Source organism: Macrotis lagotis, chromosome 4 (assembly GCF_037893015.1).
Source record: "Macrotis lagotis isolate mMagLag1 chromosome 4, bilby.v1.9.chrom.fasta, whole genome shotgun sequence".
Taxonomy (NCBI): Eukaryota; Metazoa; Chordata; class Mammalia; order Peramelemorphia; family Peramelidae; genus Macrotis; species Macrotis lagotis.
In genome coordinates, this window is record NC_133661.1 from 112249358 (window position 1) to 112264293 (window position 14936).

General features: G+C 33.1%; 1 protein-coding gene across 6 annotated transcripts in view; it reads left to right on the forward strand.

Moving 5' to 3' along the window:
- NT5C2 (5'-nucleotidase, cytosolic II) overlaps window positions 1-14936 on the forward strand; it is a 136858-nt gene that overhangs the window by 48852 nt on the left and 73070 nt on the right. Inside the window, exon 1 of one of the 6 annotated variants that reach the window (XM_074233802.1) lies at window positions 13258-13675. The exons of the other annotated variants lie outside the window; for them this stretch is intronic. Coding sequence (XP_074089903.1) covers window positions 13671-13675 — 5 coding nt within the window. The 5' untranslated portion in view covers window positions 13258-13670. Of the gene's footprint in view, window positions 1-13257; window positions 13676-14936 lie in introns of those variants that run through there. 6 annotated transcript variants of the gene reach the window in all.

A 14936-nucleotide genomic window follows, 5' to 3' on the forward strand; every position in this document is an offset into this window, starting at 1 on the left:
TCTCCCCAGGCTAAATGAAATGAAAGTTCTAAAATGTGAATTGTTTGGGCTTTTAATTTTAATTGTTTTAATTCAATTGATTTGTTTAATTATTTTAAAAAAATTTAAATTTTTATTTTTGAAATTTTAAAAATTAATTTAATTGTGTAAATTAAATGACTAAATTAAAATCAATAAGCAATGGCAGATTTTTGCCTTAGGATTTCATCATTTTTTAGACTTCAGGCCTAGCTCCTTGCTAGGGCTTTTTTTTTTTTTTTTTTTTTTTTTTGCAAGGCAGTGGGGTTAACTGCCTTGCCCAAGGCCACACAGCTAGGTAATTATTAAATGTCTGAGGTCAGATTTGAACTCAGGTACTCCTGACTCCAGGGCCACTGCGCCACCTAGTCACCCCATAGGGCATTTTTAATAGTGTATAAGTAACTTTGGTTTCAGTCAGAAACTGCAAGGATAAGCTTTCCTTTTGGAAATCGAATAGTAAATTGGTTTTAAACTAGGAGAAAGAATTCAAGATAAATATTTGTAGGAGTTTTTCAGAGCCAAGATTTAGTTAGCCCTGGGATACCTATTAATTGCTAATTGACATTAAGAAATGTATTAAAGCTATATGATGGTTTTTAATTAAATCATAGACTGATCTTTTGTACATTACTAAAAATATATATTAAATTAAGACATTTTTAAATTTTTTAGAAGACATAATTATGATTATGGTATTTTGAGTCTCCTAAATGTTACACTACTAAGAAATATTGGTAAATGTAACAGAATAATTAGTAAAAGACAGATTCTCAAACTTATAGATGTTCATCACAAATAGTATATCTGCCCCTAAAGTTATGACTCTTATTTGGTTTTCTCTGACCAGTCTTACATAGCTTGATCTCAAAGAAATTTAAAACAGACTGCTAATTTGTCAGGGTCAGAGATACTACTTGTACCTTTACTTAGTAGCATAGGAAATTGCATGCTTCCTAGAGGTTTTTGTAGTTATTAGAAAAAGAGAGAGACCTGGAACTCTTTGAAAGAAAAATTCCCCTGAGTTTAAAAAAAATAAGGGAGTTAATAAAACAATGTCTATAAAAGTAGAGTGTGAAGAAACAAAAACATTTGAGTGTGGAACTTTTCTATTATAGTTGCTTGTGCAAAAATAGTGCTAAATTGAAATTTAGTATCATTGTATTAGGTAACTTGCCAGTTTTTAATTTGTTCTTAAGTCAAGTTAATCTATTAAAAAAAATTAGGAGAATCATTCCCTTAGGTTATGATATTGGTTACTTGACTATATATTGTAACACTTGTTATAAAACACAATGGTATCTTTTTTATTTATCCCTTTAATTAAATGTAACTACTTCAAAAATTAAGTCATCTGATATCATTTTAAGTTAATTGCTAATGAATGAGTTAACAATACTGTAATTCTTTAAAGTCTATATTTGAAATGAATTTGACTTTAGGTTGCTTGGCTATATGAAAATTTCTGCTAATTTGAGTTATTGGAGTATGTAGTAGATGAAACATTTGGACAGAGAAAAATGTTTATAATTAATTAAATTGTTCCCTCTGCACTGATCATGTATTTTTCCATTGCTAAATGCAATTATTTGCCCCTACCTCCAACCTATTTTTCAAGTTTTTGAGATGAGACCAGTGAACTTTTAGTAAAGGACCTTGCACCTCCTTGACAAGGACTTCCCCTGGCACAAGGGCAAGCCCTTACCAACAAAAAAGTATATCCCTGGGCTAGTCAGAAAGGATTAATTTTTTGAACTATTGTCCCTCATCTACATGTCCTTAATTACTTCATCTTTGAACTAAGTTATTGGGATTACTTTGAGAGTTTTACGGGGGAAATGTAGTAGTAAGTCTTAACCGGGTTGCAAGAGTATCAGTGTTATAAAATTCTGACAAAATCTTTGCACAGAATGGGTGAATAATTGTGTAATTTAAATTGTCAAACTTGTTCCATCTAAGAATATACTTATATGAGTTAAGGTAGAAAATATACAACAAGTACAGCTATTCAAATGAACCTTCTATGTAAATTTATTTCTAGTGGTTTAGCTAACTATAAGAATATGAGTAAATTTTAAAAGGTATGGTAAAAAATTTTGTGATAATAGGTGATATACTTTTATTAGGTATTTTTCCTCTCAGGATTAGAAAACTGAGCCAAACTAATAAAAACCTTAGCTTCCTTACTTTGACCACAGGAAAGTAATACTTGGAAACTTTGATAAATGTTTGTAAAAGTCCCTTTTCTGTGAAAAATTTTCATCTCTAAGTTAATTTATTGTAATATTAATCAGATATTAATGATAACAGCTGTGTCCAACATTGACTAATAAAATCAGGGACAGAGAGTCCTATATATTTTCATTGTATTTCTGTTTGGATGCAGATTTTTGACTCAACTGAAGTTAATTGTGGATAACAATCCTGTTCTCAGAAAACATTATTCGAAACAACTTGGATTTCCCTTTTGTTTCAAACTATTGTAATGGAGTGAGCCTTGAATGTTTCTACTGAAGTTTTCCTAGGTTTTGTTCACCTGATTAAGCTATGTCCCTGTTGATGAGCTCTCATTGAAAAGTTTCTACCTTTAAGATTTTTAAAAAGTGGAATTTATTTTGTCATTGAATAGAAACATTTAAAATCACTGAAGTAATTGCAAGTAGAAAGGATTTTGCTGTTTTAATCCAAATTTGTTGCCATTCTATAGTTTTAAGTGAGTTATATTGGTATTTTGAAATTATATGTATAAGATTAAATTTCTAAAGAATATCTTTTTGAGAAGGGTATGAGTATATTTGGATAGAAGGACTTATAAAACAAAGAAAATATGTAAAGTCATTTTGATTATAAGGATAAAAAAACAAATCTCTATGCCGTTTTAACTGTTGCTCTAAGAAATAAGATTTGAATATGAAAATTGATTAGTGAAATGTGTTACCCTATTTGGAAATCTGATTTGTCCTTATAATTGTTTTGTTCCATTTAAAATTCATAATACCTGCTGAAATTTTTAAAGTCATCTAATATATAACTGTTTAAAAGGATTCTAAAAGCAGTGATTTATTTGTCTATTTTTAAACAGTTAACTTATTTTTTTTTGTAAAGCTTGGTTCTAGAAGCAATTGAGATTTTTTTAAAAAACTCATTTATATTTCAATTTTAAGCAGTCCGTATGTGCAGCAATAGAATGAATTGTGAGGTTTTTCTGTGATAACATTAATTATAATTATACTTATATTATTGTTATAGTCACCAAGTGATATATTCTGACCCTTCAGACAATAAAGTTTAGAGCTAAATTGCTGTCTGTTGCTAGGAAATTGCTATTAAAGATGTCATAAAGGCAGTTAAATGATGCAGTAGATAGAGCACTGGCCCTAGAGTCAGGAGGACCTGAATTCAAATCCAGTCTCAGTCACTTAATTACCTAGCTTTGTGACCTTGGGCAAGTCATTTAACCCCATTGCCTTGGAAAAACCAAAAAAAAAAGTCTTCATGAGACTGAAAATTGCCCTCTTGAGTCTGAAATTCAGGTATCAAGGAAATTTAAGTTGGAACAATGCCTATGAGGCTGGTGACCCTATGGGATTCATGGATATTTATGAATGACAGGCACATTGAGAAAGGTTGGGGAAGTGATTTTCAACAAGTTCTGAGATTGGACTTTCCTAATTTGTTATCTCAAAAGATATTTGGAAATGTCTCACCTGGTAGATTTAAAATTTAGCTCAAGGCATTTGGTCATTCACATAGCTTTACCTGAAAATTGACATCTAAATGAAAAAGTTTTCCTTTCCTATGCCCTTGGTACTTGGGGTAAATTCTGGTAAATTATGTAAAAAAAAAAGTCTGCTTACAAGTATCTAATTCTAATAGCCTTGACATTTTGATACATGCTTCTGTGAGAATTAAGATCCTTTAACTTTTCAAAATGCTAAGGGAATATTTAAGCAAGTATGATAAAGTTTTTGTGACATTAGGATATTAATCTCTATCATAACTATCTCAAGTTCTGTTTTAAGGAAAGGAATGTTAGTCAGCTAAATACATCCAAAGAAGGATGACCTGTGATCTATTTTTAACTTTTTTTATTTGTGTTAAAAAAATTTTTAAGAGGAATCCATTTCTAGCTAAGATTTTTTTTCCTTTTTCCTGATACTTTTAAATAAGGGCAAAAGGTTAAAACTGTTTAATTTATAAACCATCTACTAGATATATACTGTTCAAAAAATGATTATTAAATGTGTATGTTTTATTTTTATGGAAGATATTTTTGTTAGTGGAATTGCATAGTGGGGAAAATAACATCAATAATAATGCTAAGATTTTCAACTGAGTCTTTTAAACATTGAATTTTATAAAACCAGTTTAGTTCTCGAATTTTCTATTTGTAGCTAAAATCTCTTATTTGGCAAATTGACAGTCAAAGAGGCTCCAAAATAATAGGTTTTGACCTCTTTAAAATTTGTGTTAAGAACTTTTTTTTTAATCTAAAAGGAAGATAAACTGCAAGTAATCTGAATGTACTTGGAAAAACCTGATCATTAACATACTCCTAGAGATACAGAAGAACATCAGATGCTCTAGAAGAAAGAATTGGACCAGAAGTTTGTGTTCTTGTTTACTTTTCCCCCTTTTACATTTTCTTATTTGTACAGGTTTTTTCATCAAAAGGACTGCCCCCTTTTGATCTCTGTAACTTGCTGCCTTGACTCTGTAAATAAGTAAATCCTTATGCCTGCCCCCCTCCCTTACCCTTCTGGGTCTTCTAGAAATACTTCTTTCCTTCCAATATGCTCTTCATTTTTTTCTTTAGTTGATCTATAGGTGATCTAATGATATCATCTTGGATCAAAATGAGGGAAAATGTCAGTATAATTACAATAATAATTACTATAAGTTTTTCACAACTATATTCCTGGTCCAAAGTTAATTTTTCTTAGCAATTGTGAGGAATGGAATGCATTCTCCTTTGGACCTTGAAAGGAAGATTTGTCCTACCCTCCTTAATCCAGGAAAGAATTGTGTCCTCTTTTAGACTTGAAAAAGGACCACTTGTAAACTCATAAAAAAATGTTACCTCCTTTAGGCAAGATAGCATAATAGAAGTATGATCCTCTTTGATTGTACTTTTCAAGGCCATGAATAAAACAAATTAACTTTTTCCAGTTCTTAACATTGATTGGATCCAAGATGCTGAAATTAGGTATTTTATTTTACATTTTGACTTATGTTAATTGTTAATAAAAATATCTTTTGAAAATTGTGGGGTTGACTTTTTCTTCATGAACACAGCCTGTAAAATTATTATTATTATTAATAATAACAACATTTATATAACAATTAGTATATGCTGAATACTCTAGTTACTGTCTCATTTGATCATCTGAACAACCCTGAAATTGTACTATTCTCATTTTTCAGATGAGACAGAGAGTTAAAATGTCTCACCCATAGTTACACAAATAGTGAGGGTCTGAGACTGGATTTGAACTTGGTTCTTCCTGATTTTAGATCCAGTGTTCTGTCCGCTGAAATTTGAACTGTAATTTAGTTGTTTGTCTTTTTAAACTAATGTATGCTTTACCTGATTTAATGTTTTGATTGCAAGTTCTCAAAAGTGCCACGTTTGTGAATCTTGGTGTAGTTTTTACAGTCTAAATCAAGGATCTGAGTGTCCAAGAGACCTTGTGACTTGTTTAATATTTATAAAGTTACCCCTCAAATCTGAGGGATTGAGCACCCTTGTCTAATGCCCTAAAACAGAACTGTGGATTTGACTTTGTGAAGTCGCCCCTGGTGTACTGCAGGCTAGCCCTGGGCTTGGGATGTGTAGGCGTCTTCAATCTGACTCTTAATGGCCCTCTTCGAAGCTTTCTTGATAAAACCAGTAGAGTGGTTTGTACTTGTCTACAGATAAGGACCCTGAAGCTAATTGAGGCCAGGGGACTTGTTTATGAGGCCAGGGTTGAACTCAGTAGGTGCTCTCTGCACTATGGTGCCACCTAGCCACTCTAGTGGGAGTTGGGAAGACAGGCATTCAGAATAATTTGACTATGTGAAGGACCCTGAGCAAATCACTTAGCCTCATTTAGATCCAGTATCCTCATCTGTAAAATGGGGGAGAATAACACTACTTGCCTCCCAGTTGTTGTGGACATCAAATGGGATTTTATTTGCAAAATGCTTTGCAGACCTAAAGTGCTACCTACTTACTACATGAAACCAAAAGTATGGTACTTGTAAGTTGGCAGTGAATAATTTTTAAAATTTATTTATAATTGATGGTTTTACTTTAAAATTTAAGTCCATAGGGTTTGAGTTTGAGGTTTGTGCAGAAAAAGACTGATTTTTACTTTAAAATCTTGAGTTTTTCAATTTCGGATGTTACATTGGCTTTAGTAAACCAGTTTTGCCTTTTTTGTTGGTTTTGGATAGAATCCATGTTCAGCCTGTGTTTATCATTTAGGGTATGGCTGTTTTTTAGAGACAAGTCATATTTACAGAGCCCTTTAAGATTTTCTTGCCTCAGCTCACTGAGGTAGGTAATCTAAATGTTGTTATCACCATTTTATTTTTTTTAATTTTTTGCAAGGCAATAGCGTTAAATGACTTGCCCAAGATTCACACAGGTAATTATTAAGTAGCTGAGGTCAAATTTGAACTCGGGTACTCCTGACTCCAGAGCTGGTGTTCTGTCCACTGCACCACCTAACTGCTCCTGTTATCACCATTTTAAACCAACAATCACTATTATAAGCCAGGTATAACTAGTACTGAGGGCTAGGAGTACAGAGACAAAACTGAAATGAGCTCTGGCCTTTAAGAGTTTATATGAGGGGAAATAAAATGCATATAAGTAGATTGAACATATGAACAAAATAATGCACGATAATTTTGGGGAGCGAACCATCATTATCAGGGGAATTAAGGAGAGGCTTTATGTGGAACCAGAAGCCCTTGAAATGTGAATGGGGATGTACTCCAGGCCCTGGGGCCACTTGTGCAGAGCTAGAGAGAAGGGAGGAATGTGATGTGAGGGCCACAGAGGCTGAGTTGTGGAGTGTGTAAGGGGAAATGAGTTTTGAAAGAGATGGTGAGGCCAATTTGTAAAGATCTTTAAATGCCAAACAGGGGAGTTTATATTTGACCTTAGGGGCAGCAGGGAGTTTCAGAGGTTCTTGATAAGGTGATTGACAAGATCAGGTTTGTATTTTTAGAATGTTACTTTGGCAGCTCTGTAAATTGGAGCGGGGATAAATAGGCAGGGAGATCAATTAGGAGACTACTTCAATAGTTTAGACAAGTGTTGGTGAAGTGTTGAACTAAGTTGATGACTAAGTGGAAAGAAGGGGATGGATAGAAGAGATGAAGAGTTGGGAGCAGGGGCGGCTAGGTGGTGCAGTGAATAGAGCACCAGCCCTGGGGTCAGGAGTACCTGAGTTCAAATCTAGCCTCAGACACTTAATTACCTAGCTGTGTGGCCTTGGGCAAACTACTTAACCCCATTACCTTGCAAAAAAAAAAAAAAACCCTAAAAAAAGAGTTGGGAGCAGCTAGGTGGCACAGTGGAGAAAGCACTGGCCCTGGAGTCAGGAGGATCTGAGTTCAAATGTAGCCTCAGACTCTTAATAATTGCCTATCAGTGCGACCTTGGGCAAGTCACTCTTAACCCTATTGCCTTAAATAAATGAATAAAAAAGATGAAAGGTTGAGGAAGGCTCTTTGGTTTCAAACTTGAATGACTGTATGTGTGTTGGTGTCCTAAACAATAATGTGGGAAATTAGGAATATGAGAAAACTAAGGTTCAGAAATTATTTGCTCATGGTCATACATCTAGTGAGTGAACTCTGGTCTCCATCATGTTGTAATAGTTTTTTAGGTCTTTGGGTATGTAACAGACATTTCTTGAGTAATGTGTGACTAGGCTACCACTATCAAAATAACAGGGGGGCATTAGGATTTAACAGGTGTCAGTGAGTGTTAGATGTTTTTGTTTATATGTCATTCAAATGCTTTTATTTGTTGTCAGCATTCCTAAGCAGTGGCAGGTGAGGATACAGGCCCTGTGCCAATGTAAGATAGTTTTATCTACTTAGATTCTCAGGATTATTGATTTATAACTGACTGGTAAAGGACGTACCTCATAGGTCATCTGTTTTAACCCCCCCCTTTTTTTTTTTTACAATTGAGGATCCTGAAAACCTCTAGAAAGATTGTGACTTCTCTTCTAAATATTTTATCAGTATGATATATTATTCTAATCCTTGCCCCTCTTTTTCTGATATTTCATGGTTTATATTAAAAGGGATAGGATTGGACTTAAGATTTTATTAATGTGGGCAAGTCTCAGATGAAACTTCTGTCATCATAGGTAGGTACATTATCTACAAGTTAACTATTAATATTCTTTCAATAGAGAGCTTCCTCAGAATCACAGAGATCTAAGGTCAATCTTGCCTCTTACTCATATTGACTTGGTGACCCTGGGCTATTTAACCTCTAAGTGTATGAGGTAACTCTCCTAGACTGTCAGTTTTAGAGAAGGTGCTGACCTGCACTGGTAGAGGTCAGTTTTTTCATCTATGATTTCCTTACATCAACAAAATCATGGGGTCTAGTCCTTAATCCCAGGCAACTCAATGGTGCTGTGGAGAGAGTAGTGGGCCTGGAGTCAGAAAGATCTGAGTTTGAATTTGGCCTCAGACACTTACTTGGGCAAGTCACTTAATCCTGTTTGCCTCAATCTTCTCATCTGTAAAATGAGGTGGAGAAGGAAATAGTAAACCCACTGCAGTGTATTTGCGAAGAAAACCCCAAATGCGATCTTGAAAAATTGAACATGATACAAAATAACTGAACAACAGCAATGACAGCAACTCAGTTCTATAAGTTTATTGTCAACCAATATTTGTTAAATCAAATTGGCAGACTTTCTCAACCAGTGTTGTTTTCTTTAAAAGTAGTTGATGAAATTAATAAAAAAAAAACCCTATCTTTTTTGTGGAAATAAATCATGGTCCTTTTTTAATTTTATTAGCACACATAACACTTTTCCCTTGTCTCTTCCTTCATACAGCATAAGGAAATATTAAATGAAACTAAGCATTAAGTATGTACTGTACCTTTTTTTCTTTTCAGAACCAACTAATGAAAAAATGATTTGAATTGGGACAGGGCCATTTGTCTGTAAAACAAACATTGTTTGATTATTATTTGAGGGTCTTGGGGGCTAAATTTGCTTTGCCTTTTTTCTTTGTATGTTTGCCAGTCCAGATTCCTTTACAGAAACTGGCAGTTTAGTTTATATGTTTCCCAGACTGGTCAGCCAGTCTTAATCAGTTCTGAATGTTGATTGTCCCTCTTTTTCCATTCCTCTTATTATTGCTGAGTTTTCAAGCATTTACAACTGAGGTTATTGGTCACCCAGTTGCTGCCCAGTTAGGGTTCGGCCTCATGCCAGAATTTGTCGGGGACTCTCAGGGAGTAGTTCTCTGCGCTTACAAATGAGTGACGGTTCTCAGGCAGTTCAGTGTAGCTTGTTGATCCAGTATTCTCAATCAGGGGAAGTAAATCATTGAGGATGTCCAGAGAAGGGTGAGTTAATTTTCATGTCATCTATTTGATATACTGTCAGAATGTTAATGTAGGGAAGGCCATGATGGAAGGAATCTCAGCCTAAAGCTGACAACATTTCTTACATAGGTTATAGCACATATTACTGATATCATTTTGAATGAAAGCATGAAGGATGGAGAAGCAGAAAGGGATATATTGAACTATATAAGTAATGTTGTTTAAAGTGCCGGGGATTGATTGCTTGCTCCAGGTACCCATTACAGTCATTGCAAACATGCAGGGTAAGCCCTCCGTTGTATTTAACAGAGGAGAGAGAGATAACAAAAATTTTAAATTCAGTGTAGTTATAACGCATTTTAAAAAATGTAATGGTTGATTGTTGGAGAGTTTATGTATTTTTTATTCTTCTGGGTAGGTTGAAAATCCTTTATAAAGGAATTCCAAATTCTTTTGCTTTGGAATATAAAAGCATTTGTCTTTTTTTTTATTGTTTTATAACTTTTTTCTCTTATTCCTCCAAGTCTTCTTGAAAGCTCTCAGTGAACACAATAAATGAAAGTAGAATGTAATTTACTACCTCCTGTTATTTATCCATTACTTTTTGCCTTTGAGATAGATTTTAATTTTATATTCTGACATATATATAGTCTTTATTACATTGGACAATGTAATAACACTCTCAAATTCTCTTCATGTAGCAAAAATTTTATCATTTAGCAGGGCTGTTTCTTTATAATCTAGTTTTGTTCTATGTGGTATCTGAAAATTAAAAATGATTAAATTTCAGATTAAAATGATTAAAATTTAACATAACTTTAGCCTCTTCTCATTATATACATCAAGCATTATTTGGAGGGCTCTTTTTTTTTTTTTACTAATATATCTTTTACTATTTTTTTTTGGATTCTTTACTGCTGGGTGTAAAATCTTTAGGTCAATCTTTGTTGCAAAAACTACTAATAGTAGCTGAACTATTATATTTACACTCAGCTGTTGTCAAAATTCACGGGAAATTCTTAGTTTTTTTGCCTGATAAAAGGCAGGCTTTTATCTATTTTTTAAAAATATTTATTTTGAGGATTAGCAAGGATATATAGTTACAGAAGTTTTCATAGTGTATTTCTTTTTTTTCTTGTTTTTTGCAAGGCAATAGGCTTAAATGACTTGACAAGGTCACACAGCTAGGCAATTATTTAATGTCTTAGATGAGATTTAAATTCATAGGGCTAGTGCTCTATCCATTGTGGCACCTAGCTGCCTGCATTTATTTCTGATTATATAGCATTATTTACCCCAAGATTTAAGTGATTACCTTCAGATGCTTAGAAGACACAGCTCCTTGTTTTTGAAGTGTAAAACAGTGTATTAGAAATATCTAATAAACCAGAGCTAAAAGTACCTATATGAGCAAAGGGACAAGATGAGGATTTAGAGGCATTAGATTTTTGCTTTCAGGTTATTGGGATTTTTATTTAGTAATGTGCTTTTTTCAACTGTATATTTGAATTGGAAGGATCATTTTTGGTTCTCCATTACTTTTTATTTGTTTTTTGTTTTGCATGGCAGTGAGATTAATTAAGTGACTTGCCCAAGGTCACACAGCTAGGTAGTAAGCTAGGTAATAATCTGAGGTCAGATTTGAATTTAGGCCCTTCTGGCTCCAGAGACGGTGCTCTATCCTCTATACCACTTAGCTGTCCCCTACATTACTTTTTTTTTTAAGTAATAATCAAAATTTTTTTTATTCTCATTTTGTACAAATTTTTTTTACATTAATAAAATATCCTTGTTTACAAGTAAACAAAATACCCCCCCCATGAATATAGATAGACTTGCTTGGGCGAAAAAAGTAAAGGGGAGAGAAAAAAAAATAACATTAAAAAAATAATAGTAATAATTGCAGGTATGGCCAGGTGGCGCAATGGACGAAGCACCAGTCCTGGAGCCACAAGCACCCAAGCCCATATCCAGCCTCGTAGACCCAACAATCACCCAGCTGTGTGACATGCAAGCCACCCGATCCCCACTGCCCTGCAAAAACCAAAAAGAAGGAAAAAAAAAGGAGAAAAAAAAGAAAAGAAAAAAAAAGACCCAAAATAAAATAAAATAATAATAATAGTAGGAGTGGCTGGGTGGCAGACAGAGCATTGGCCCTTGAGCCAGGAGCACCTGGGTCCAAATCCGGCCCCAGACACCCAATTTGAATTGCTTCTTCAGAATTGCTAGATGACATTCTGGAGGTTCCATGTTTTAGATAAGAAATAGTGTATACTATTTGCCATAAATATAATTTCTAATGTTGTGGCTTTTTTAAAAAGTGGTTTCTTTTTAAAAATTGATTATAGGTTTTGGAGTATTGTTAACTATGGTATACTGGCAGATTTATGATTTTGATAATAAAATTTTATGCCCTAATTTCTATCACACAGAGTACAGTTTGTGTGGTTCAGTTATGAAGATTGTGCTGCATTTTAGAAAAATACTTTTATCCTGGCTCTTGATTGTGAGATTACAGAACAGAGAAGCAAGAATTTTGAGGGGGACAGGGAGAAAAGCAAGGGGAGAAGAATCCTATACATACTAGAAGAAGGTAGGTAGGTTTTAGAGGAATGTATTTATCCCTTGAAATATGAGTTTTGTTTCTGGTTTTCCCTAATTCATCATTTAGTTTTCCTGAATCCACTCAGGTTTTGCTCATTTTCCTCCTCTCTACTCCCTTTTTGAATTTTTTGAAAATTAAGGCTGATGGTACTATTCTAACAGTATCTCCTTAAAAGAATTTCATGTAATTTCATGAGATTGAAATGAGTTGGCAGAGATATTTGATGTTATCAATATCATGTTAAATGAATTACTTTTAATTTTCTTCCAAATATCTCTCTGAAGTAGAAAATAATGTATTGCTGATATTTACAGTTTCTTGACTGTTTAGAATTCATTTTGATTGAGAAGAATTAAAAGAACTATTTCATGTTTTCTTTGTATTATGATGATATGTTATGGGATGTTTTGAGTCTTACACCAGAGATTCTTGCAACATCTGAGTATGGCTTCTGTTCTCTAGGGACACTCAGAAAAGCATGATATATTTCTCCTGAGTAGATCCCCCTGAGAAAATTTCAGAAGAAATCATTATTATAAGAATGATAGGCTAGAACATATGAAATCAAAACCTGATGGTTTACCCTTATGCTGCTGAAAGATTTTTGAGTTTGGCATTGTAGAGATACCCTTTCTGTTATCTATATGACAACATTATAAAGAAGTCTTGGGTTTTTTTTTATATTTTTTATAAAGAAGTTTTTAAAAGTGTTTCATTCCTTATTTTAAAAATTATTTCCTTAAAGAAAAATATTCTTGTTTATAATAGGTTTATTAGATTGATCTCTAAGAATGAGGGAAGGAAATCTTGAGTATTCACTTCTGATTTCCCTGTTCTTTCAAAGCATTTTATAGAAGTTATATCTCTGAATTATAGAAAATCATAGAATTCTAAAATATTAAAAAGACTTGTCTTTCTCTTCTAAATTCACATTTTTGTGTTTTTCTTATTAAGAGGTAATTATTTAATAATATCATCTTACATAACCATAGTATAAAAACTTAGAGTCAGTTTTTCTTTTAGTTTATCATTATCATCTCTGAATTCATAATTGTACAACTCCTTCAGCCACTTTTAAAAGGCCAAGAAGATTTTTCTTTCCCTGATATTCTTATTTTCATTTGTTGTTGTATTATTGTTTTTGGGCTCTTTGCCAGGAAATTGTGACTCCAGGGCCAGTGGGAGGGGCTAAGGTTAAAAGTACATCATTGCCAAAGATATTCTATTCCAAATGGCTTTATGTGGAGCAACAGTGATATCCAGTGACAAGTTAAATTAGCCGCAGAGGTGTTTTCTCCAACTCTGTCAGGAGATTAATATTGAGGGCCCTGATTTAGACCAGAGACTTCTGAAGATAGATCAAAGAAACAAAACATTTTATATTGTAGGGAAATTTTAAAAAGAATTTTGTAATGTGACTTCTAGAAATAGATGAACCAGACAACTTTGCAGGAAGACAACCAGTGACAGATGAGGTAATACTATTTGAATTATCATTTTACTCTTCATATCATTGGGAGTTTGTGTCTTTAGTTTGTATTTAATAAATAGCATGCTTCTATTTCAAGGACAGTATATCTCGAATCCCTGGACCAGATTGTTCATAATCTCATTTTTATAATGAATAGATGCATTTCTTTAGTTAGAGTCTTGTATTTCCTTAAACTGCATAGAGATTTGTTACTAAAAATATAACAGTCAAATAAGCTGTTTGATTTTTGAATTCATATCCTGGTATGCCAATGCAAAGTTTTATGTATGCATTTCTTTTAAGTCTTAGAGTATCTCTCTTTTCTTTTCTTTTTTTTTCTAATTACATGTAAAGATAATTTTCAGTGTTTATTCTTTGTAGCATTTTGAGTTCTACATTTTTCCCCTTCTTCCCCTCTCTCCAAGACAGCAAGTGATCTGATATAGTTGTACTTGTACAAGCATGTTAAATGTATTTACATATTAGTCATGTTGTGAAAAAGGAATTAGAACAAAAGGGGAAAAAACCATGAGAAAGAAAAAGCAAAAAATGAATTAAAAAAAGTGAAAATAGTATGCTTTGGCCTGCATTTAGATTCCATAGTTCTTTCACTGAATGAGGATGGTATTTTCCATCAGAAGTCTTTTGGAATTGTCTTTGGATACTATATACAATGTCTCTTTTTAAACAATTAGTTGTTTAGTGTGTAAATTCCTAAGCCTCTAATGTTAGTGAGATAAGAATTTTTACTAGGACAGAAGCTAGATTTTTTTAATTTTAAGAAATATTTTTCTAAAAGTAGATATATATATATATATCTTCATGGAAGTTTTAACAGTTAGTGAAAATAGCATAAATGGGCTGGCCTGGGTAAAAGATACCTTTGGTTCCATGTCTGAGGACTCCAAGTGGGTATATTTCTATCTGTTTTCAAGACATTACAAGACAACAAACCAATTTTCATATATACCATGACAGTATATATCACAGTAAATTTATTTACCATTCCCTTTTGCCATTCTTAGGGATTATTTAGGACCAAAAAATTTTAAGTCTTACCAAAATTTGTTGGTCAGGTTTCCTCCCTTGTCCAATACATAGATGCTTTTGGTATTTTTACGTTCAATATCTTTTTGAGTCTTAGTTTATGGAATTACTTTGTTTATTACTATTTACTGGATTAAAGCTATTTTAACATTTTTTTTCATTAAATATCTTTATGCTTTAGGCACATATTCTCTGGTAGTTTTTTGATTGCAGGGAGA